At 37.7% G+C, this 27,052-nt stretch overlaps 1 protein-coding gene across 1 annotated transcript; it reads right to left on the bottom strand.

Annotated features, from left to right (window-relative positions):
• Positions 1–6,204: 6,204 nt before the first annotated feature.
• Positions 6,205–25,890, bottom strand: ZPLD1 (zona pellucida like domain containing 1; the record flags this gene model as incomplete). The annotated part of the gene is made up of 10 exons (XM_082751593.1): positions 25,782–25,890; positions 20,590–20,810; positions 17,721–17,902; positions 16,990–17,062; positions 14,249–14,346; positions 13,498–13,578; positions 12,486–12,657; positions 11,002–11,110; positions 8,214–8,243; positions 6,205–6,380 (listed from the first exon to the last, which is right to left on the bottom strand). The coding sequence occupies exons 1-10, from the start codon at positions 25,885–25,887 to the stop codon at positions 6,205–6,207; spliced, it is 1,248 nt and encodes a 415-aa protein (XP_082607719.1). The 5' UTR covers positions 25,888–25,890.
• Positions 25,891–27,052: the final 1,162 nt, after the last annotated feature.

Consider the following 27,052-nt stretch of genomic DNA (forward strand, 5'->3'; position numbering starts at 1 on the left):
TTAGATTGTTGTGGTCTGGGTGGGTGAACAGCTTGCGGGGGAGGAGGGGTCTGTATAACCAGGAGCATGGCCAGCAGGCTGAGGAAAGCATTTTTCCCCTCACTACTAACCACTCGTTGGATCACATCTAGTATCAGTCCTCCCAATGGTAGGAAAACAACAGTTGACTGGAGCAAGCCCAGTTGATGGCCATGAAGATGGCCAGGGGCTGGAAAACTTGTCCTGGGGGGATATGCTGAGGGAATGAAGGTTGTTCTGCCTTGAGAGAAGCCTTTGGGGGACCTAATACATTTAAAGAGCTTGCAGATAACTGAAAAAAATGTTTGTTTGGTTGTTGTTGTTGTTGTTGTTTTTTAAAAAAAAAAAAAAAAAAAAAAGCAAAGGCAGAGCACCAGCATGAGTTCATAGCACTTTCTGTTCTACAAAGTAAAAATTAGAGTAGTGATTGAAACAGAGCCCTACTCCAATTGTGTCTGAGTTTTGTTTTTAAATCATTTAATATAAGAGCCAAGCCAAATCCACAGATTTGGCTTGATATACTAGAAACACCTTTATTAAGTGCAATTTATTTAATAAAAACTCCAGGAAGAGGTTCTTATCTGAGCTGTATACCAATGCAGTCCTCTGAAAGTATTGATAAAAGATTCTGCAGCTAGCAGTGCTGAAAATATTGAAATGTCACCAAAGCCTATTCCTACTGCAGAAGTTATCCGAACAAGAGGAAAGCACGTGAGTGCTTAAGATCTTACTCTGTCCACTTGTGATCTTGTTTCAGGCTCAGTATCAAAACAGGATGCTTTCTAGGATGGGACAGAACTTCCTAGGTTACACTACAGAGCCTGCCCTATGCAGTAACCACCTCAGGACAAGAACAGACACATGGTTGCCCCAAAAGCACCACAAAAAATGCAACCAAGTCTAATCACATCACACAGCCTTAGAATCCCAAGTGGCAGGGAATAAAGAGCCAGGTCTCTTCCCTGTACCCTGACACTTTGACACCTCAATCTGCAGGGGCTGCCTCTCTCCTGCCCTATTCCATAGCGCCACTGCCTCCTGCTTTCACGGCTCTGCCTTCCTTTATGGAAGGAAACACAATTACCCAGATAGGAGATTACTCACTGATTTCCCACTAACTCATATACCTCTGTTGGTTTGTGTAATCAGCATTCCCATCAGGTCACGTCTGCAGTGTTTGCCTGTAGAACAAGCTACTCAGCAATGTCAATGGGTAGCAATACAACCGAACAGCAAAAGCATTACGCAGGCTATGTCCTTGCTTTGCCAAGTTATAAAGCACATACAAAGTGCTGCTGGAGTGGGCCACACAGCCTATAAGGCACCCATTACATGCCTCTGTCCACGCTAGTCACGGTGCTGGTCCATGCTTTGCAGGGAGGGAAGCCTTGCAGGCATTACTCCGTTGCATGACACCGACTCAGCCACTGCCATCCAGTAGCAGGGTTTAACACTGCAAACAAGATGCTACCTATGGGCATGCTGCGAACATTTATCCCAACACAGCACACAGCGTACACACCTGGTGAAGGTGCATACCTGTATGTGCCAAATGAAACAGCCAGTGCAGATCCCACACTCAACTTGTCCGCTTACATTCATTTGAAATCAGCATTTGAATCAACAGACTTATCCTCATTCACTGCAATTTGGAGAGAAGAAAAAAATCAGGAGTATCTGCTACATAAATTAACTTGTGAACACACTGATGAACCCAAATCACTGAATTTTACTTACTTCATAAGCCATGAAAAAAAAAAAAAAAAAAAAAAAAAGCATTCTGAACAGTTTAAAAAGCACAAAAACTCTTCCTGTCTCTCAAAACAGCTGCTGGGTAGATAGATGTTACCACCCGCTAAGAATAATAAAGCAACTAAACGGAGACAGACATCAGTTTGAATTAAGAGACACAGGATTAAAGCCCTGGGTAGAAAACAGTCAGTACAGCAGGCATTGCCTTGCTCACCCTGAGCAGTACCTGTTAGTGGGTATCACCCAGCCTCTCCATCCTGTCTGGAGGTCTGGTGCGCTGTTGGCAGGAACACCAAGTCTCTTCCCATTAGTTCTCCAGTCCAGGGAAACTGACTGAAAACATGCTGAAGGAAGCTTTTTCTTAAATGCTTATGCAAAATAAGCAAGTTTAATAAATGCACCTCAGAGACCTAAGTTTTGAGCATAAATAAACCAGGTAAGGATGGGCACCATTTAATGGCCGCTCAGGCTAGGATGCTGTACTTCTGGAACCGCTATCATGTCAATCCAAAGCACTGAAGATTTAATTTCCCCTTTTAGCTGTAAGTTGCAAGCAAAGTTTCAGAACATCTGAGCATTTCTTGGTCACAAGGACTGCTGTGGGTCCTGCTTTAGCAGAAAGTGCTTTCCACACTGTACCACAAGTCCAAAAGCAGAGGTTACAAAAGTAATATCAGCATTTCAAATCTGCCTGGCCAGCAACCCTCCTCAGTTTGCCAGCAATGACTAGCTTACCTTCTGCATGAGGAAAATCACTTAATGAAGAATATTCCTCCCTTACACTTTCAATTCCACCACCTCAAGGATCTGTTCCCAAATTGTACAAACATTCTCCTAAAGAATGGGAAAGACTGACTGTGTATCAAATGATCAGTCTAGTTACTAATAACTCTGCAGAGCTACTCTGCCGTGTCCCTTCTACCTCCATACCACCAGAAAAGTGATGATCTTTCTTCCTGAAATGTACTAGAAATGTCCAAGTGGCAAAATAAAGACTAGGTGTAACCTAAGGCAGGACCAGTTTGCCACACTTGCAACATTTCCTAGTTTATCACAATACTTTTGCCTGTGTCTATTCCAGATGAAAGGATGAGTAGCTTAACAGGATAAGGCTGCTGCTTCTGAAATATTGGTAGAGCCTAAGAGACACCAAAAGTAAGAAATATTGCCTGACAAATGAGGTGGAACACCTGATTAACTTCCAGCTTACCTTGCCAAGACCTGTTAGTCAAGTATCAACTGAATTTATCCCAAGTACCAGTGTGCTTAGCTTCAGCTGGGTATTCCTTTCATTTCTTTCAAAGCCAGGAAGTATTTCCATGCTGGTACAGATTAAGTTCTACTGGATTTAAACCAAATTTAAACTCATTTGATGTCTGTTCTCTTTGCCCCATTTGGGTCACCAACCTAGGAAGTGTTCAGTACATTGTGCTTACCTACAGAAACCTGGCCTCTGTGCAAAGTGCTTAAGCGTGGGTGATGGGCACCACTAATGGATGGGGTTCTATTAGGGGAGATTATATATTTATTTTTTTTTTTTTTTACTAATTTAGTTTCACTTAACCTGTGAGACCCACATTATGTATCTGAGTGGATTAGGCACCTGGATTAAAAATTCCTTCATATAGAGCACACTTTTTAATTCACTTCTCCATTTAAAACCCAATATCTCAAGAACCAGGAGTACATAATTTACACTTTCAAGCCACTTAGCCTCCCCTCTCACCTAATGTTCTGCCTTCGAATAAGTAAGATGCAGCCTTTGTGCACATCCACCCCGACTCTGCTTAAACTGTTTCTTGAAACTCAAAGGGGTAAGGTCATTGGCTGTGGTCTCCACATGCACCTCAATGCATTTATCTCAATGAGTTATGAAGATGTATCGTGTGATCATAAATCATTAAGATAAAGATGCATGTGCTCCTGCAGATGACTGCAGTAACCCTCCTCACTAACTCAACCGGTATGTGATCTCCTTTTGGTACCTAAAAGTTTCCACATGAGAAAAGTTAAACAACACAGGACACCACCTAATCTGCTTCTTCACAAGAACAAACCACTCCAAAAATTTTACCTTACATAAGAAAAACACAGTTTGCATATTACATTATCAGGTAACGAAATTTTAGGAGCAAGCTAATGAAACACCTTTACAAGTTTTATGGACATCTTTGTTAATTACAGTAAGTTACTTCTATCTATATAAAAGCAACACAATTTATTTCCAGAAATAGGAACTGAAATGGGACAGGTGTGGTACTATACCAACAGCTTTTGTTTTTCAAATTTTTGCAGCAACATTTACTATTTTCCTGCAGTATTAAGCAAATTATGTAATATTTCTGTTAGAAAGGGGTCTCCCTCAGTCTAACCAATGCACAGAAGCTTCTAATCACTAGAAAGTTAATCTGGGCATGTTCACATTTGGAGGAGTCTTTTTAGAAGTACTAGGGACAGTAATTAACTGTTGAAAAAGCTCACTGAGGATGGTATCTAGTTCCATCACTGGAAACTTTCAACTAAAACTGCTTATTCAGAAGTATGAAATACATTTATAGAATTTGTGGTTGCTTATGAGTAAATTAAAACAGATTATCTGAGGTTTATTTCTATCCAGAGTTGGACATTAATCTCTAGAGTTCTGTCACTGCATTCTAAGGGCCAGTAGGCCTATATTAATTTATCCTTTATATTGAAAGCTCTTAACCAAACTGACTTTTCATGTCTGTAGAATGAGGTTACTGCATGCACATATAAACAATTTAAAAGAGGGGGGAAACCAATTCAGACAAAGCATTCATTCTGAAGTGTTTCAAATACTTTTATTAAACAATCATGTTTTACATGTCATCAGACCTAACCCCTGAAGTGCAAAAATGTTTCTGAGGTATTAAGACGGGAGGAAAACAGGTACAGTGTTGGTTGTTAGGGATACCAAACTAGAGCACAGTTGACTTTGCAAACAACAGGCCTTTATACAGCATTTGCAGGATCACAAAACTGAGAACAAGTCTCTATATATTTAGTCTTGAGAGCCAAGAAGCCCTGATCATTAGCCAGTTGTGTCACATTAATGAAAACACAGACATTGTTAACACAGGACGATGATCATAAATATTAATGAGGTGTTTCTAGGTCAATATGTACAGTACATGAAAAAATGAAATTCCAAATTAACTGCTGAATCTGTGACCAAAATCCCAACTGCCTATCCAGTCCAGCTTAATGTCAAATCTATTTTGGCCTCTCTAGTACTAGGATTTTTTCTATTCTACACAGCTGCACCTGTTTGAAGACACCTGGTAACTCACACTCACTTCAGTCAACAGTAAAGTACTGCTTCTGACCTGTTATTTTTCTAGTTGCTTTCTTCCCCTTATCTATACAATGAAGAAGCCTAATCCATGGGGAAAATCTGCTGAAGAAATAACCATTGATCTACTACTCTTCATGTAGACAGGAAAGTCAGAACTACAAAACTCATGGGACAAAACTGGACCTTACAAATTGGGGTGTTAGAGTTCTACTGCCAAATTAGGCTCGAAATATAATTTCAGATCCAGAAAGTTCTGGCACTGGTTGTTTGTATTTGCAGGGGCTAAACAAATACTTTCTCCCCTTGGAGCATTTCCCAGTGTTAAAATTTGACTGAAGACTGTGGTTGTGGAGGTTCTGAGCAAAATTAGCTTTCTTCTGAATATTAGGTTTAAAATTTGCTCATGTTCTCAGTGATTTTGTTGGAAAAAAAGGTTTCTCAACCTCAAAAACTGCCACTTTGTTCCTGACCAACTGCAATTTACCCTACACTCAAAAGATAGCAGCCAAATTTTGTCCTGTTTTACTTCATGATATCAGCACAAATGAACTGAAGACATATATTAAGAAAATACTTTCAAATTAATAATAAACAAAATTCACTTGTTGTTCTAAGTCTCTCTGTGGTTCTTTTTAGCCACGGCAGATAATAAGTTCCTCCTGAGCTACAATTGTTTTTTCAAATCTGTGACAAAACATGACAAAATAGAAGTGATCCTCATCTTCGTAGGTGTATATGAATTAAGGAATGTTTCTGAATGTGTCAGGTTTTGTGTAAGAATGGCATACTTGGAAAGATTCTCACCTTAAGCATCTTCAGCTTGAAGAACTTACCAGGAAGCTGGAGACACAAGCTCTATTGTCAGCACACCCATGGGCATAATGTCACATAGTCTGATCACAAACACAATTGAGATTCTTATAATTTCCTAGGACTGTTACCAATACCACTGCTTCCTACCTACACAACATCTAACAAGTCTGCAGATAAAGAATAGCTGGAATAGCAGCTGGATACAGCTGGAATTATGCCTTTTTTTTTTTTTTTTCTTTTTTAGTGGCAACGTATTTCATGAACAAGAAAGGTAACCCCAAAGAAAAAGTGCAAGTAAATCACTTTTAGTTGAAAACTGGGTTTCGGATGCCACTCAACATTGAACTGTTGGGCCAATTTCTGTGCAGAAGTGTTAGGGACCATACAAAAAAGAAAATGCTTGTGATTCCTAGAATGACCACGCCAGAAATCAGTGCACTGGTGACTGCATTCAGCTGGAAAGGAGCTCCATTCAGATGAGCTGCAAGAATAAAAATGCACAGGGAAGGTCTGGTTAGAATTTCTCAGCAGTGTCAAACGTCCGTCTTTCCATTACAACACTATATATCAACAATAATTACAATGGAGGGACTAAAGCTACTTCAGATCAAGTACCTGTCTGCTTCGATAAAATATAAGTATACTTTGAAAATAGTCATTAGTTCTTTCAATACGCATTGTGCTGGGGAATAAAGACAGTAAGAATACTTCATGCATAAACCCCTCACATTGGGTGACCAAACTTGACCTGTCCTATTTAAAGCAAGACAGTTACTGCCCAAAAACTATCAAGGTGAGGCATAAGGATTTATGGCCTAGGCAAATTAACAAAATGATTTCTTCCCTGATATCCTTAGCTACATCTCAATATGATGGATATAAAAATCCTTAACAGGCATATCTAGAATCAGATCTCAGATACTCTAAGCTTGTCTGCACACCTTTACAGGAGGCCCCTTAACATTTTTATCCAGTCTCAGAGAGAAGATACAACACATGTATTTACTATTTAGTGTAGCTCAAAAAGGCTGTTCATGGACCTAAGCCTGAACACTACAATGCACATATCCAGCCCGTACCATCTTTTACAGCAGAGGACAAAACATTTGAGTGGTAGGTACTACCCAAAGCACCAATCAGTGTTTGCCTGAGCTGTTTTCTTGCACTACCAGTGCTGGACAGTCCAGTGTAATTACAGGGCAGCTTCTAGGTGAGAAGCCACACTGCTCTTCCCAGAAGCAGCCTGCACATCACCAATCCCCCCCTCCTTAAAGCTGGAAAAATTCAGCTCTCTGTTGTTCAGGTGGCCATCTCCTTCTCAACCCTGTGATGCTTTCCGACCCTACCCATCATTCTCCCTACTACAGTAGTAATCCTACCTCACTACCTCTGTGCTCCCCTCTGGGAGAACAGGTACAGGAAGGCTGGTGCTGTGGAATGGTAAGAAGGCTGCTGTTTTCTTTGGATGGGAAGGAAAGGTAGCAGCCATTACAATACCAAGCTGTGTGCAGCAAATGGAAAAATTGCCTTTATTATTTTAATGACACCCATAGGTAGGAACAGACCAGTAAGTAATTTTAGGGAAAACTTGTTTCCATGCCAGAAAGGAAAGGTAGCTGTTTCTAAAGGGTCTAAGTTGAGAAAAGAAGAGAACAAATAGCTACTAAAGTTCAGAGGAGACAGTAGGTTGATTGTGCCACTGGGTCCTGTTATGAGCAAGTAAGAAGTAGGATGGCCCAATGGACCACCTGGGTGCCCAAGCTTGAACAACCTTTCCTAGTCATTAGCTACTCCTCATTACCAGCAGAATAACATACAAGCTGAAACAAGTCTTCCAAGTGCCCAAAAGAGAATCACTGTAAAACTTAAAGACCAGATCTCTCCTGCAGCATATTTCAGAACAAGAGCTGAAGTGGGACTCCTCTGACTTTGAGCTGTGAACTGAACTGGACTACACCATAACAACAATTTTGCTGCACAACTCCCAGATGGCATGAGCAGATTTTACTACTTAAGTTTAATTTTGCTTCTGGCAGTTGCAATGTTTCTTCACCCTTGTATGTCATAGAAGCAGATTTTCATTTCAAAGCCAACTCAGGAATTAGAAGTTACTGTGTTGGTGGGGCTGGGTATACAAATTAAACTGAGCATTCTCGATTTACCAATTGCTTGTTTTCTTTATGGTGCGTCAGTATTTACTTATTTAAATGACAAAAAGAAAAAAAGAAAAATTCTAGCTCAGTGAATAGAGCTGAATCAAAATGGTTCACTCAAACCATCTCTTCATGCTTTCTCAGAATTCTGATCAACTTACCTAGCTGTGAATTGTTGGTTGGTGTTTCATCTGTATAAAATTAAAATAGAAAGCATTACATTTTTACAAACACCTAGTGATCACACACCCCTCCTCCCCACCATGCACACACAAGTCCTAGCTTCATTTTCAAAGCACATCAACTGTATTTGCAACACTGACTAGCTTCTTCTAGTATCTCTGGTAAAATGAGGATGACAACATGACTTTCATGAAGTTCCTTCATTTTTAAGGTGAGTGCACCAGTATGAAGTTACCTAGTATTCTGTGGAATATATATATAATACATATATATATATATATATATATATATATATATAAAATATTATAATATATATAAACCATCTTAGTGCAGGAACACTTCATTTAAAAAGATTTGCAGTTCTATTCTTTTCCTTTTAATACAAAGACAACCATGATATTATACACAAGTCCCTTCAACAATAACCATTTTACAAGAGTATCTGTATATGAAAAAAGGTTTAATGTGACTTTTTTTAACCTGACTTTTTCCAAGGAAAACACAGTGACCTTAAATGTTTACCAAAAAATGCCCTTACCCAATGCACACATAGTTACATAGTGACATCATATTCAAGGAAACATTTATATTTTGTCCTCAATTTTATCTTTAAGTTACTTACATTGTCCATCTCAAAACTACATTTCTTGTCATTGTTTGTGCTTTTCTGGGGCAACCTGTAAGCACAGCTCTTGTATACATTTATACTGAGCAGCTGTCTTCTATGTTTAAGTGAGACAACTTTCAAAATCTGTGAAATTTCACCTACACAAGTAGATACCTGCTTTGTCTCTAAACAGGGAGACCAAAATATTTTCTTCTGTGTATTCCTCCTACAATGATTTTTTAGATTAACAAACAAGCATGAAGCTTCTCTGAAAAGGATACAATGTCAGAAATATGAGTTCAGAGATACACAGGAAAAGGGACATTATTCATTTGCAGTAGTGCTATTCAGTTCATAGTAGGGAAACTACGTAAAAAGTGCTGTTACCAGAATAACTGTGTGATGGGAAGACCTGGCTAACTACTTGAGGTGCCTACACAGACACTGACACACACAGGACCAGCCCCAGGACAGATGCAGCACAAACCCAAATGAGATGAGGAAAGTGAGGGGTTGCACATCTACGCAACTCCAGCCACATGATATAATACAGACAGACATACTACAGTCAGCAAGGTGCAGCAGGTTTTATGAGTGCTGTACAAACACATCTGTACTAAAGCTGGACCAGTGTCTGTCTTGAAAATACTATAAGCACCTTTGCATAGCTTCATGTCAGAGTAAGCCAGTACTGCCACCTATGGCACTCTTTGTCCACAAAGTCACTTCTCTTCAACTGAGTTGTTTTCTCATCACCTTCCTCCTTTTCTTTGACTACAGTATTCATAAATATCACATCATTAATACACTTACTGCTACAATGGTGAGGGACAGTGAAAGGAAGTATTAATTGCCTCTTTCTGCTCCAGAAGAAAAACTGAAGCTCAAGTCAGATTGACTTGACCAACAGCACTCAGGAAATTGGTGGCAGAGTTCAGAACTGAATCACTGTTTTTTGAAGTACTTTTATTATTTTTTTATATATATATATATATATATATATATATATATATATTCACAGCATTTGAATCAAAGTATATTACTTAACAAGGGCTGCTCACATAGCAAGTTCTATATAGTTCCCATTCCTTGCTCAAGGCAGCATTTCTCTAGCATAGATGTTTAAGCAAAACTGTCATTTGTTTTCAGTAAGCATTCACGGATGCAAATTTGAAGTTAGTTCTTTTCACTTTTTGTTGACTAATCAGATGACAGCAAGGGTGTTCAATTGAGACCATGTATAATGCAGAAAAAAAAAAAAGTGACTTTGATTGCAAAAATAATGCTTATAACTGAGAGTATTTGTTTTAAGACGTCTCTTGGTAGATGGTTCTCAGTCCTGGAGGATCAATTGGTCTTTGTACATGTGAGCAGAACCACTTTGCATGTAAAAAAATATTTTTTTCTCAAATGTTTCAATTATTTTTCCTAGACAAGATTCAGTCCTGTTCTGAGGTTCCTAAATCTAAGACTGCTGAAATATGCAAAACAGAATTTCTTAAATATTTTTCATTTATTAAGTTATCAACAGCAGTCAAATAATTTTCAGAGACTACAGATTGTGGGTTTTTTTTGTGTTTTGGGTTGTTTTTTATTTGCTTTACTTTTGGCAATTAAAACAGAAATCCATGAAGTTTAACTCTGGATCTAAAAGAGTAGATTTTAGTCTCTTACAACTTGTGATATATTTGTCCTACTACCTTCTTATAGCTGAAGGCTAAGTATAGCATGTATTAACATTACTCAACACAAACCGAAACACATGTGAAACTGGAAGAAATGGTGAATAGAAAGTGACAGTGAATATCTATTAGCTGTCCAAATTAAATTGTGATTGTGAACACAGTACCATAAATTCCAATATCTTCAGTGAAATCTGAAAAAAGTCAACCAACTGAGTTTGGGCTTTTAAAATGGGTGTACATGTGTAATAGTATCTCACAGAGATTTTCATGGAGTCAAGAGGAATCATGTGAGCTGAGCAGAAATATTAGTTCAAAATTTCTAACAAAGACTTCAATAGTTGAGGAAAAAATACCCAAATTCATGGAGAAACCACCCTTTCTCTAAGTCATTGGAAATTTTAAGTTAAGTGTAAAAACATTTCCCCAGGTGTTTGAGATTCTTGCAGTACACAGAAAAAGTTTGCTTGTTCCTACCACTCCTTGTAATGATGGGTCCAGCAGTGATTACAGCATTGCCAGTGGTGCTCTGAGGACTCCAAGTTGTTCTCCTACCAGTGTCTCTTCTTTCTCTGTTACTGCAAATCTGAACAGTTAATCAAAACAATCACTGTTTCAGAGTGGAATAGAATTATTGCCCTTCTGTGCTTCCTTTTTTAATGGAAGCTCTTTTATAAGCAATACTACAACTTCAATTTTATTTCTTAGTATGCATTAAATTACTCTGCAATAAAAACTGCTGCAACATTCCCTAAAAGTATATCTTGTAAATGCCTAGCTTCCCATTGCATTTTGCCTCACTTCATTTACAGAACTACACTGCTGTTGTGTACAAGATCCATCTCCTATTATATTAAATTTTCAGTAGTTAATTTCCCAAAGCTTTGTTTACAGTCACTTTTCCCAACAAATGTGTTTTGCTTGAATAGGGATAGACAACATGCTACAGTCCCTATTCCAGTGAGCTTCTTAAGTTAAATTTCATACTTTTCCATGGAGTTCTAAACAGCGATGACACACGAAAACAATCCTCAGCACTACCATCTGGAATCCACCTTTAATTAACATCTCTAACGTATCTACCTTAATCTTGTGTACACAAGAATAAGAGCATTTCTTCAATTTCAACTTCATGTGAAAGAACTTCAAAACCCTCAGAACATGCACATCCATAAAAACAATAAATTATTTAAACAAAATTAAGTATAACATAAAGCACGAAAAGAAAGAAGTATACAGAATTGTGAAGTGCTATCAGTTCAAAGTGGAAAGCCATTCAGCAGGAAAGCTACACTGCATTTTGAAGACTTCAAAGAATATTGCATTTATATGCATATTCAAGTGTTTCAGTTTCCCAGACATACTTCTTGTTCTTTATGCTCCCAAAATGAAATAACATTTGAATTTACACATCTTCATTAACTTCAGCAAAAAAGCAGTTTCCAAACTATAAGGGAAGGTGATAATAAACAAAAGAGGAAGTTATAATTCCCCCACCCCCGTCAGAAACACTTTCAAATTTTCTTTGTCAGGGTAAGTGTGCTTACTATAGCTTTAAGTTTTCAATTTATACTATTCTAAGATATTTATATTCCATCCACTATGATTACGAGTACTTTGTTTCTTAGACACTACATTAAGATTATCAGCTCTGAAGCTGTCTAAGAGTCATTACTTCTAATAATGAGTTAAGGACCAGAAGGCAAAAAGATCACTTCTTGCGTGTTCAAAAACCTGTGCTTTGCAGGTCTGGTATTATTCTACCTTTAGGTGACAACATGCATTTCCTTATTCATCAGTTGGTTTACGTTCTTTCAGACACACAAAGAACATCCTTTCTCCTGACTCTACAAGTCGTCTTCATTACGTCATCCAAATATCCAATACATTTGGATGCAGAATGATTCCGGTTTGACTTATATCCAGATAATTAGCAGCAACTTCTATCCACTGACACTTACTGGCACAAGAAAGGGACAGTCATCTGCTCTGCACAGCTTTGTCACGCAGTGAAGGAAGACTGTAGACATCTTCTGGTTTTTGTGCTTCACAAAGCGGAATACCTCAAAAGAAAACCTTCCCATTTGGCTCTTGCCATTTTCAATTATAGTTGTCTGTGGGTCTTTGTCGCAACTAGATTTTGTTGAAAAATAAAAATAAAATAAAAATAGGGTGAGCAGATGTATGACTAGCTTTTTAAAGCTCTCAGTTAAGAATAAGATAACTTAGGCAGCAGTTCAGTGTTTTAGGTCCTTGAAAAGACCACAATGCCATGATGTCCAACATGTGCAGCCACAATCTCCCTGCCAGGCTGCACAGTCCTGCACTCGTTGCTACAAAAACACTATGATTTGCAACATCTCAGCTATATCCAAAATACCATTTAACTCCAGTGGCCCCCAAAACTTCAGGGCTGAAACAAAAAGTAATCATGTGTGCTAACCAGCACAGACAGGTAACTCAAAATGAAGACAGCCTCTCTCCAAGCAACCATCATGGATGAGACTTAGTATGAGATACTGCCAAGATACTGATATGTTTTACAGAGTTCCAATTCAAGTATGTATTATTACCAGGACTAGCAGGAGCATCTAGAAATCTTTAATCATTTGCTTAACTCCTTGCCTGAACTACAGACCATGATGTTTTATATCATTGTCATTGACCACAAGGGTATCTTTATTAAAATAAAGGCCAGTTTAACCATTCAGTTTTAGTGTTTCTGATCTCCAGTATGGCCATTTTGGATGTATGCTTCTCCACCATAATTCTCATGACTTTGAGCTTGATTCTATATTTACGCTCACAAACAAGACAAGACCTGGCATGTTATACATGTAAATACAGCCCCCAGGCCAAATGCTAACATTACTTAGAGTTTTCAGGCAGTTTTAGAACACTGCTAACAGGGAAATTTATACCCGTGTTTTTTAAAAGAAGTAACCACAAATACTGGATTTGCATAGGATGTACCTGAGAAAAAGATCATATCGAAGATCGTCACCAGGATTACCAGATGGCGTGGTGTAACAGTAGTCCATCAAGACATTCCACCTGTACAGGAGGCAAAGTGATAGATGAAGAAGTGAACTGGCAACATAAGAGTAGGGGTGGAGAGTAAGGGGGATAAGATGAAAGGACAGTACAGGCAAGTGTATAAATTAACAATGCAGGCCATTACACTGAAGCTGAGTTACTGTGTTTAAAAGCTAAAGTACTGGGTTCCAACTATACCACTTGTTTCTTCCCAGCTTAAAGAACTAAACAGCACACACCATAGCAGCAGAACTTTATAACTCAAATCATTTGGTTTCATGTGAGACAAAAAAAATGCCAATCCATATGTTGCATACCTCTTCTCAGAAGTGATGGCCACATATAACTAGAAGCCAAAACCTTCCCACTTTTAAAAGCCCAGGAGTTTCTCATTTGTTCCTCATTTTACCCTTTCTTAAAAACAACAGCATAGGATGTAAAGAATGATTCAGAAAGAACTTTAATTATGATGACAGCAGCAAGATATGCACTCAACATCAAGGACTTGATAACCTCCAGCTGAGGGCAATGAGCTCAAACATTAAACATCCTTCTAACACCCCAACCCCCCCGCAAAAAAAAAAAAAAAAAAAAAAAAGGAAGAAGACTGATGCTTCTAAATCAGAATAATTTAGAAACCCAAGAGCTGAATAGCCAACAGGATAAGAAATAACATCCATTATGGTACCTGCCATCAAGGTTGGTTGCTCTCACAGCTGCATATATTTTAGTTTTCAAAGGTAAACCTGTACTTGGGATAAGGAGCTGCTGGCTGTAGGTTGAGTCCTGAAAAACAAACATTGCCTCAACGTACAAGAAATCCCACTGTGACAATTCAGGTGTACCCATCTGCATTCACAAACTGAACTCACATCTAGTTTCTGACTCATATAGGACAACTATTTACTTAGTCCTTCTTCTGGGAGGAGATAGAAAGCAGTTCCAGAGCATTTGCCTACAAGTCTGTCTGTAAAGATCAACAACACTTGACTTGTCTTACCATATGCAACTATTTGGGGGAACCTATTTATCATTTTATGAAGTGGCTAGATCGGTAATCAAAGAAAAGGTATCATTTATGAACATGTTTTCAAGTTAACACCTTAATGTCTCCCAGTGAATACAAGCGAACAGTGACTGCTGTAGTTTTCTTTAAAAAAAGAGCTTAACTAGGTTGTCACAGTGCAGTCTTGCCCAGGAAAGGTTCTTACTATTATTTGGTTTAGTGGAGATAGCAATGCCTCCAGGCATTATTCATCTTAAGCTTTAGACATATTCCAATATCCAAAATGTAGTTTTCATGGAATTTGTTTTGTTGCAGGTTTTACATAACAAATATTTTCATTTAAATTCTAGTATTCCAAAAATTCTGTTTCAAGAAATTTGTATGTAAAAAAAAAAAAAAAATTCACATATATAACTACATAAATATAGCTGTTTTGTTAGTTTCTTTGTTCACAGGATGAATCATTAACGTCACTTGAGCAATGACCCACAGATGCCATGAAACAAATACAGAGTGACAGATGCTAATTTAGCGTATCAAAATTCACTCACAGGTAATATCTATGTCAAATAAATTACTAATCCAGAAAGCACGGGGATTCAGCATGTTGAGACCTCCTGTGAGAGGTCAAAGCACTTGATACATAAGAAAAATTTTGTTAAGTGAAATTTTGACAGTGCCACAATAATACCAGGTTCATTGTGGCAGGCAAGAGCAGGAGCTGACAGTAATGAGAAAGATTAAGTACATAAATCAAGTGATTTTTCCAAGGGATTGATGCCGAAATTCACAGCTTGCCAAATGCATACTCTTTTCATTACTGGAGGACTTGGGAGCCACGCATGCACACATAGACCAGCTCCCTGACATGCACAGAGCAAGTCTTAGCAGATCCATTCAAATGAGATCATTTCTTAAAACAGCATAAATATCCTGCATTGTAAGATCCTTTAGGATGCTAAACTGGTATGTTTGCCTTCTTTAAATTCAGTTATACATGTACATTTCTCTGTTACCTAACTCTGTCAAACTTTGCAAGCTAATAAAAAATTTTCCACACTAAGTTCCTCGTTCCATCAGTTTTAGAGGATGAAAGCCTAACTTTCCAGGTGATAACTGAGAAACAAATGCACTCTCACTACAAGCATTAATAGCATTTTTAGCTGAGCGATTGCGAAATTAAGCCCTGAAAGGCAGCAACAAATAAGTGGTGGTCAACTCCTGTGTTTAGAGAAGTTTAGGAACTTTTCCCATCCCCATCCTTTTGGTCACAGGATTATTTAAAAATGAGAGAAGTATAATCTTCATTTTAACAGATTACAGGTTGTTATTCAGAGTTGTTCTGTCAAACAAACATGATTTTTTAAAGAATGCCTTTGGAAAATGTCCTGTTACAATATTTATAGCTCATTACGTTCAAAGTTTAAAGCATTGACTTTTAAATCAGTTGCATGAATTATAACTCAGCGTCATGATGGCATGAATAATAATGCAAAAAATCAGAATCATAATTTACAAAAATGTTGCTTGATAGATTGAAAAATGATATTTAAATCAGGTATTTAAAATGTATGAATAAAATTTTTAATCAACACGAAAAAATCATTTCAGGGACTAACGTTGTTGTTAAGTAGAGGTCCACACATTTTTCACATTTTACTGTCACCTTCCATATTTATATAGCAAAAGCTTACACAATAATGCATATCCAAGTTAAATTATCTAAAAGGTATGATAGAAGCGTTAGTTGAAAGCTGTTAAAATTATTAACCCTTAAAATCTTGAAAGTTCATACACCAAGATAACAAGTACTGTGGGCTTTAGGTTTGGAACAAATCCACATGCCTTACAACAATTAGGTGATCAAAACACTTACAAGGTTTGAACATAAAAACACCCCAGCAAAAAATGCTACAGTTTATTTCTAAGGGAATAGATCTATCTATATTTATTTTTATCACAGAATTCTACAGACCATCTGCATCAGTACAATGCATCTATTCACATATATACATAGATGCATATGGATATTAGAAATATGCACATAAACATAATAAATGCAAACAAGTATGCACTCTGGAGTATGATTATTATTACTACAACTGATTATTTGCATTGCAGTAGAATCTAAAAAGCCAGAGCTGCAAGCTGAGGGACTGTATAAATACAGAATAATGACTCTGTTTGTCCTCAAAGACCAGTCATATAAATACAAGACAAGACGTACATGCAAACAAAAAGGACAAGGGAATGTAGATGAAAACTGCCCAGAAGGTGGTCTTGGTCCAATTCTTGGGAGAAATAGGGGAGTAATAACACCAAATGAAGCAAAGTCTACATTTTGCTGTGCTAATCCAGCTTGCACTCACAGAACAGAAATAGATTTAGTCTATTTAGGTCGTGTTACTGTGTTTTATACTCACATTGTAAAGCAACAAGTTCAAAGTACTGATAAATGTACCATTGTTCTCTCTTACAGAAATAGCAGCTGATGACCTACAACAGAACCAGAAATCATTGTGAAGATCAAAGAATACAGTTTGTCTTTCCACACTTCTGTGTTCTTTTTTTTTTTTTTATCATTAAAAATCTCAGTGAGCTATATCACAAGGAGTTAATTTACACATTTGTGTTATAAACTTCAGAAATAGAAATTTATAGTGGAAACACTGTCAGAACCTTAACTATATGGAAAATAATAGATACTGTTGAACACATGAATCAGAAAAATAATTAGCAGAGAGGCCAAGTGACAAAAAGGAACCCGCTTTTTGTGATATATAGGGTCTACTCATGGAAATATTTCCTCTATATTCACATGCTTACAAACTATTTCATGAAGAATTTTTATGTTTGTTGCTACCATTTTGTCATCAGAAAAACACAATTTTAAGGCAACTTCTGCATCAACTAAGACAAAAGCAGGTCTTCATTAACGTATATTATCTTACAGAGTTACATTACTGAAGTTTTTCTGCTTTGCGCCACCTCTTCTTTCCCTTCACTGTTTTACAAAGTCAAGTATTGCTATTGTTGACTGTACTGCTATAGCATGCATATATTCAGGTGTGCACATCTGTATATGTATGCATATGTACACATGTGGGCTTATGCAGACATGGGATTGAAACATAGGAATGAAAAGCACACTTACGAAGCAAGCTGGGTATTGTTAACCAGGTATTCCAGTGGATAGCTACAGCTAAATTTATACAGAAGCCCAGGTAAATAGCTGATAATCGTTGGTGGGTCTGGTGTATCTATATAGCCCGAAACATTACCTATCTGTATCACTGAGGTATTCCCATAAGCATTGATACCTCGAGCTGAAGACACCTATTGAGGGAGATAGAAAAGAAATATTACCAGAAAGTTGAGCGTGGAACAAGAGATATGCCAAAGAATACTGATGCCTTAGACCATCATTTACCCAGAAATACCTTCAGGAAGATCTTTCAAAAATGAATTCGGTTTATTAACACCATGTTGCCTGTGTTCTGTTTCTCACCTCCCCGAGATCAAGCATATACAATTCACAGGGGATACCGCTGATCCTAAAACATGGGCTCAAGCAACATTTCAATATAAAACTAATGAATCCAGGTGCATATTCCCAATGAATTCACATGACTTATTGGGAAAAGCTGAAGGAACTTTTCTATTATGGTTAAATAGCATAAAATAAGCTTCTGTATGCAACTATGAAGTTGATACACAAACAATTTTATTTACAGAAACAATACCTAGTCACTCAATCTTTATTTTTGACAAAGCCAATTTACTTTATAAGCAGATACAAACCAAGCAGCTGAACTTTGCATCTGTGTTTTTGCCTACATTATACATCCCTAAATGATAAACTAAGGAAAAAAAAAGAAACACACTGCCAGAAATGCAAGTTAGATATTTAATGTAAAATCAGATAATGCCTCATTTGAGGATGCCAATACAACTCTAATTCAGTCCCTGGACATGTGTTCTGGTGCATTGCTCAGGCTCACAAACTGCTGAGCCAGTAAAAACAAATAGCTCTCCAGAAAGCCGACCCTTTCCTCCTGGTAGCAACCTGCCCCACTCTATCTAATCTGGATGAAGGGATGGTTTGTGAGAACAGTAAATAAATATGTCCCAAATTACTTTCTCATTAGGCACAAACACAATAAAGCCAGATAAACATGGCACTGGACTTCAGCTGTAGCATTGTATTAACTTCTGCACTATATCAACAAAACAAACACTTTCCACAGTTTTATAGCATGCAATTTCTTTAAAAGCCATTTCATCACTTAGAGGAGTCACCCTGAGGTGCACATGAGCTGCAACATTTTGTAGTAGCACAGGATATGCAGCAGGTATATTGATTGTTTAGCTACAGGAAAGTCTGGTGGAAGATATACAACCATGCACTTTGCCAATGGCATGTGGCTAGCCATTCCCTAAATTGCAGGAAAATGCTTAATATCAGATTACTAGGATCTGTCCCTTGCCTAAGAAGCACAGTGTAGAGCACAGGAGCAACTAGCGACTGCTGTTTTGCTTTCTTCCCACCCCATCCCTTCAAAACAAAAAGTTTTGTTTCACACATTGTAGACCTGTGTTTTATCTGAGTTCTGCCTAAAATGCTACCTTCCCTTTGTACTACACCATCATAAGAACTTCCTGCTCCTTCACTGTCTTCTTGGCACAGCATACAAAAAATTAGACGAGGTGAGGGGAAATTCTTGTCAGATTTTTAGTAGCTAATACTTGATCTCCGTATCCCGTGCAGCCTTGTGGGAGCCTCAATCTGTATTTAATTGGACTGATCACACAACAAGCTCTTACAGTTGTAATCAAACAGCAAGCTCCTGAAGGTTATGACCAACTCCACAGGAAGAGCAAAAGGTTCCTTCCTGCCAAGCTCTCCTACCTCAAGTCATGGTAGTTTTTCAGAGAGGCTGGGAAAAGAATCTTGAGCTCACTGAACTGCTTTTTGTTCAAATAGCAAACAGTTCAAAATAAAACTCAGCCTGAGGCAAACAGGTCAGAGAGCATATTGAACAATTCAGCACGATTTGAAAAAATTATTAGTACCTGAAAGCAGCAGGGTTGTTATGAAAACTGACAGGTAACTAAGTATGAGTATGAATTCCAGATATCATATGAGCCTCAAAAAGAATACATTTTTGCATATTTTTATAAGTCATTCATAAATAGTTTGATACAGTGATCAAAGATTGAAGCTGAATGCGTAAGTCTGAACTTCAGTCCCACGTCTTGCTTTTTTCCTCATGAGCTAAGCACAAAGGTAATATTTTTTGTTCTGTAGGTGTTTGGTTTTTTGGTTTTGTTTTTTGGGTGGTTTTGTTGGTTTTTTTTTTTTGTTTTATTTTGTTTTGTTTTTGGGGGGTCAAACATTCATTCAAATTTTGCTTGAAAACCTTGGTTTGTTGCCAGGCAGTTCTAAATATAGCTGTGATTTTACACAGAAAGTACTACTTGCAAAGATGCCTACTGTTAGCTTCCTCTCTTGGGGTTGGGTCCTCTGGCTGGAATATTCCCCCTGTGACTTTCAGCCTGAAATCCCTGCCTTATCACAGAGTATATAGTATCACTCAGCAAGTCCTCTCCCATGAGAGTGCAGAAGTACCCATTCTATAACTCTCACCTGATCAACCAACTCTTAAAAATATTTTTCTTTCATTTCACAAGTAGGTATTTGAAAAGTTTCAGCAAAACAAGATGCAGTCAAAGGTTTTAAGAATGGCTTGCAAAAATCCCCTTTTCCACTGAAAAAACTACTGCAATAAAAAAGTGTCTGATGTAATCACAGGGCAAGCCTGTCCCACCACGTTTTCTAATTAGAAATCAAAATAAATTATTGACTTTGTTTTTCTTGTGAAGAAAATATAATGTACACATTATATTGCTAACTAGGAAAGACAACTTAAGCATTATCTGTAAAATATACAATGCTGTCAGGGCTTTCGCTTGATCCTATGCATAAACATCCATGCTACCATTTCACTTAGATTTCATCTTACCACTAAAGTGTTTCCACAGGATTCCAAAGTACTCAGATTGATGATGAAAATGACCACTGCTGGAAAGGTGTTGTTGTTGATGAACCCCCTGCAGTGAGCATCCCCATGTTTCCCATTCAGAGCTAGATCTGTTTCAGAATAACCAGAGAAAAGAACTGTGCAAAAATTTATCTTCATAGTAATGGTCTGCACTCCACAGAAAACATTGATATCTCGTTCAGCTGCACAAAAATAAGACAGGAAAAGAAATAAGAAGATGCATTTCAACAAATATAAGTATTGCAGCAATTAGTCTTGTGTTGTACCTTCTGATCAAATCGATTTTTAGTCCCCAGTCACAGCAAAATATTAGAATATAAGGGGTTAAAGTTGCGTTATTCTGAAAAAAAATAATATATTTGAATCTACTCACTAAAGAAAAACAAGAAATAATACAGTAAACATACTCTACCATGCAACAAAAATAGTACTCCAAAATTCCCCAACAAGTCATTCAGTACTACATCCATAAACCAAAGCACTGCAAAGGACTGGAAAACAGCAAGTAGTTATTTATTTGGAGTTTGATTAAACAGCCCTTTTCTGAAACAGTAATTCCCAGCAATTTTGAGAAAGTTGGGAGGCTGAGTTCTGCCCTCCAGCCTGCTCCAGATGACATCTGGCATGGAAGTCATGTGCACTTGAGGTTGTCTGGAGTCCACTTTGTACCAGACCAGTCTCAGGCTGTGCAGAAGACAATGACTGAAACCACAAGGTGTCCTGCAATCTGTCATTCTGTACATTACAACAATTTAAAAGGACCTAGAAAATAGCAACTGTTACAAGTTGTGATCAGTTTTTGAACAGCAGCAAAAAACCTCCTTGGGATGAATTTGACCCTTTATCTTAAAATTCTGAAGACTTTTATGTATTTGAGTAGAAAAGAATCAGGTTAGGATATAGGAAAAAGTAATAGTTTGAGTCCAGAGCTAGCTATTATATAACTTTTCTATAAGCAAGCTCTTCTCCTTGCATTTAGATGATGGGAAAGGGGGAAATCATTTATTTTTTCACCCTAGTGTTCTGCGAAAAGGTGTACTGCATCATGTTCAACACAGACATTACTCCTTTATAATAACAACTCATTTATTACACCTGCTTAAAGATTAAGTGCTATTAAAAATTGTAAAAACAACTTCAGTCAATACCATACCATTAAGCCTGCTGAAATGAATTGTTTCACTGCACTGACACAACAGAGAGGAAATGAAATCTCTATTACAATGAACTAGCTCTTCCCCCGTGGTACAGGAGCACAAGCAGTTTAATTTCGACAGCTTTAATTGTGGCTTTAAAGCCAAAACAATCAAGTACAGGAAATAACAGGCTAAACTCTGGCCTTAGCTAATGTGGTGATAAATGTTACTTGCTGGGTGTAAATTTGGGCAGAAAGATACTGGAGGCAAGAACATAAGTTGAAGTGACGCAGCATGATATTCTCTTGGTTTGTACGTATACTTATTTCCAATAAAATAATGTACAAAGATCAAGATGCACACTTTGGTATCCACTAGTAGAGGGTTGTTATAACCCACTTAATGGGTATGCTAAGGTAGAGGGAATAGTACAAAAAAGGTAAATAACAAAGAACATGCTTTTACGCTTGCTCAAAGCAATGAACAGATTGTAATAAATCGCAGGATGTAATATAAACTAGCTCACTTAATTTTATAACTCACTTCAAGCCTTTTAAAGAACAGGGTGTTACTTTTCCTGTTAAAGTACCTTTACCACTTGGCAAAATTCTCACTTGACACTAATGAAATGAGAACTCTACAGCACAAAAGCAACCTTAGCACTATACAGGAGAATAAGCTGCTTTCTCAGACTGAAGTATTGCTCATGCTTTACAAGGAAGCATTATTATCACATTTATTCACTCTGCAACTCAAGCATGGTATTTGTTCAGAAGTGAATCTGAAACTAGATGCAAACAGATCTAACGTCTCTTAAGATTATCAACACACAGCAAATTTCTTCTGAATTTAGGAAGTTAAACATTATCCCTATCTATGTACATTTAAACAAAAATTAGCTTCATTCCCACAGTAAAAGCTTCTGGTTTTCTGAGTCAACATCACATGCGAAACAGAGCATAGCTCATGAGGTACGCAGATACTGCAGTAACAGACACCGTCGAGTCACGGGTGGACTCCTGGCAACACAAGCCAAATGCTGACAGCTCTGCTGCCTGGTGCCCCTCCGTGTACTGCCAAGATTTGCCATAGAGAAGACAGAAATACCTGCAGAGGATAAGAGTTTGCCAGAACACTGTTGACAAAAGTCATTTCACCAGAAGTATTTTATAGGACACTTATAGGTCAAAACCAGCCTCTCTGCACAAGCCTCCTCTTGATCAAGTTCCTGCTTCAGTGGTGAATTAAAATGCACAGTGTGTGAGAAGTGGCAGTATATTCTGGAGATGAACTAGCTTTACTAAGTTTCGGTATGCACTTACGGCAAGAGCCCCTGCATCAAAGCTGTGTTTCCCATCTGAAGACAGCTGTACTGATGTGGCTGTACATGCCAAAAGCCTTCTAAAAGCTATGCTCTACTGCAATGCAGAACTAAAGCTTTTCATCCAGTCAACTCTCTGAAGGATGGCAGGATTTGACCTTATTACATACTGTAGAATATGCCTGCCTTTCACTACAAAAAGTCGAAGTACTTTCCATCTACCAAACACATTTTTTTTCTTCAATCCTTTTAATTATCTCGTACTTACACTGCAAAACCTGCAAGCTGCAGGAAGAGCCCTGTCTGATTATTTATCAATCTACTTATGCAGCATCATCCCTATGCAAAAAGTCACCTAAGCAATAAATGATAAAAGCACAAACAAATGAAAAATGGATGAGCTCTAAGGGTCCTTCAGGAAGGCTTAATTCCTCATCTTCGCTGAAGACAAGCTTCCTAAACTTCTGTTCCTCACAGTCTTAAGTAAAAGAGCAAACAAGTTCAAAACAACAAAAAAAAAAAAATCAATGGCTTCTGTGGACTTGCACACCACAGGCCTCATCTGCAAAGTCCACTCTCACCCTACATTTGGAACTTCAGCTGACAAAAACATTTCTAATGGGGAACAAATAAGGAACAGAAAAGAAAATTCTATCTAAAAGCAGGCCCTGCAGGCAATATCTGAATCTCAGAGATGCTCGTTTGAAACATTCTCCTTTTTGACCCCCTCATTCCCTGCTCCCTGTTACATTCGACCTCAGAAGGCAGTGAGGCCTGCACATACAAAAGCCACAGGCTAAGCCACACACCAGGGAAGTGACCCCAAGTGACCAAGAGCAAGTCCCCTCTCTCAGCAGAGGCTCTAACCCATCCTCTGGGCTTCTTGAACCCATAAAAAAAGAGTTCCAGCACGCTCCACTAAACCCTGTATGTTACTTAGCAGTCCCTCCTGAACACCGAAAATACCTGCCAGATTTGAGGACAACAGGGTTTTTTGTTTTCTGGGTTTTTACCTGTAACTCAAATGAATGGCTAATATAAACAGAGTTTTTTCTTCAGCCCTAAGAGTTTTGATTAAATTCCAACCTTTGAATCTGTGCTGTCTGAGATCACAAACAAGAAAGAGCAGAACTCAACTCTCAGCTGCAATGTGCAGAACAGCATGATTAGAATTGACTTTAAAAAAATCTGTGTACTTATAGCCTAAACAGATGTGCCCCTGACTCCCTGAGATTCATCAGGCATGGAATCTGATATAACCATTATTATGAGACAGAACTGCAAGTGGCCCCTAAATCTCCAAATAAGAGCTGGATTTAATTCATGGGTATCACATAGCAAATATAAAACCTTGGCACAGGCTTAGTGCAAAAAGGTGACCAGAGAAGCTTTTGCAGAGCACAGAAAGAATCTAAGCTTCCCTCTAGTGGTTGCAATCCTCTCAAGAAGCCTGAAACAAGGGAAAAAAGTTGCTTGAAAATCTATGTAAGGCAGATCTGAGGCAGGTGGGTCCAATTCACCCACAATTTTGAGGCAAGTCTGCAAAGCTCTAAGAACAGAAATATAGAAGTAGCTCATGAAATAGTCAGCTAAACAATGGTTTTATTTTTTTTTACCACACAGAAAAAAAAAAGAAAAAAAAACTATTTGATCCTTTTCACATCTTGTATTTCTTTATTTTTCATATTCACCACAATCAAGGGAAAGATTTAAACCCACTGTTGGTCTTCATGTCAGCAAACCACCTAGCAGTGTGATGTAATAGGAAGCTGAAAACATGTATGCTTTCTACTATCTTAAATTGAATAAAAAGGGATGATCCTTCCTGAAGTAAAATCAGCACTATAATTATTTGAAAACAACACTGAAAGGCATTACAGCATAATACTAAATTGAGAGATCATCATAGCACCATTTGATTCAATCACTATCTCAGAAACACAAGACGTGAATCAGTCAAAATCAGCCTCGTATTGTTATTATTCTGTCCAAGAAACAATGGAGGCAGGAAGGATAAGCCATATAACAGACTAAAAACATTCTTTAGCTGAGTAAACTTATATACATATTGCTAAGATCAAAATGTAATTTTATTTCTGACTGTATTAACAGCTCCAGACGTCTGATGTCCCCAGAAAAACTTAATTCCCATTTTCTTAAGGCATGAATGTAGGTCATCCATAGCTAAGTCTCATTGCTTCACCTGCTCTTAACCAAGAGCTTAATGTTGAAATGAGGCACTGAATTTTACCATCAACTTTATTTTGTTCAAAAATTGCCATATATTCCTGTATTTCAATAAAAGTACATAAGTAACTCATACAGGCAAAACACGAAAGAAAACCCAGTTAGAAATGTCAAACTCTTAACCCTATAAAGAACATTTAAAACACCATGACCTCTGATAAATTTCTTGGACAGGACAGAGCCCTGGAAAAAGCATGTCAAACCCAGCTCATGTGAGAGGAGTTGTATTTGTTAATACTAGGCTGAATTTGACCCATTGTGCAATTAAAAAGAGGGTAAAACATAACATTAGAGCAATTTTATTGTCTCTCAGATAGTTAACACTCTCTTAATGTGAAGCCCTACCCCCAGGCTTCAGACAGATTTAAAGCTCTGTATTTAAAAATAAGCACTGCTTTGAACCAAGACAATAAAGAAGCCATTTAGAAAAAAGTCTATTAAACACTTACCAGGAAACCTGCTATGGAGGTTAGCATCACAGTTGTATCCATTGAACTGAGCAGTCACTGAAAGCACTTTAATCGTCAGCAGGAGCAGAAACCATACCTGTTCCATTGCAAAACCTAGCAAAACATTAGGTGGTTATTACACACATCTGCTCATTGCATTCAAGATGCTTACTGCAGACATTTAACCACTAGGGAGGTGATGGCCTCCAGCAAAGGAATCTGGAATAAAGCTCACAAATGTATGGGAAAGAGGCCACAGGCAGCTGGGCCCATTTCTCTACTTCTGAATAATGAATAATTTCTATTAACTTCTACAGATTTTAGTCATAACTTGTGGCAAAAGAGATACTAAAGGATGGTATAAAAAGGAAAACCTTCCCTAAAATATATTGATAGATTGGAAAAGTGCTTACGTATTTAAATGCAGGGTGTTTTTTAAAAAAATTTCAATGTAAAAAAGCCATTGAGAAAGATAAATTAAACAGAACAATAGTTTTATTTCAGCCAAGTCCTTGAAAACTGTATGGATAAATGGCTTGTTGAACACTTCTCAGGCTCAAGGTCCTCGAATGAAATCAGTCCATATCTAATTGCCAAAAATCTGTTCTTTGAAGCATGCATACAATTGTATTGAGCTCATGTACAGAGTTGGCATAGAAATTACATCTACTTGAATCATACCTGACAACCAGACTAGAAGGTCAGAATGCATGAATTTTTAATGTCTCGAGTAATTACTCTTCCTGGGAGGAAACCTCCAAGGTGTAATACCTATGATATTTAGCAAAATGAAAAAAAAACATCTGATTCACACATCTGTCAAAAATATCCCAGAATATCAAATATCAAGGATTTTGTCCACAAACCTAAGTCTTATTGCTTGGTTGGTTTTTTTTGCTTTTCTTTTTTTCTTAAATGATCATAAAATCCATGCTGGTCTGGAACTCAGATTCACCAATACTCTTTTCATACACAGGAACTAAGCAATTCTGAGAGAGTTTTAGGAGGTTTGCTTCCTCTAACACCACAGCTAGGGACACCAATCACCACCTTTCTCCAAAAGGACGAAGAACATTCATCAACTCCACAGACAAAACACCACCTCCACGCAGGCATGGAAAAAGCTGGCTCAGAGAAAGAATATTTGAGACAAACCCCAGCTCTTGTAAATGGATCATTTGTGCAAGTACAGTGGCCTGAGCTAAAGCCTACTCATATTAATGCAAAGGCTTCCCCTAATTTTCAAACTGGGTTCCTGGAAAATAAACCTG

This window comes from Aythya marila, assembly GCF_965140915.1.
Source record: "Aythya marila genome assembly, chromosome: 1".
NCBI lineage: Eukaryota > Metazoa > Chordata > Aves > Anseriformes > Anatidae > Aythya > Aythya marila.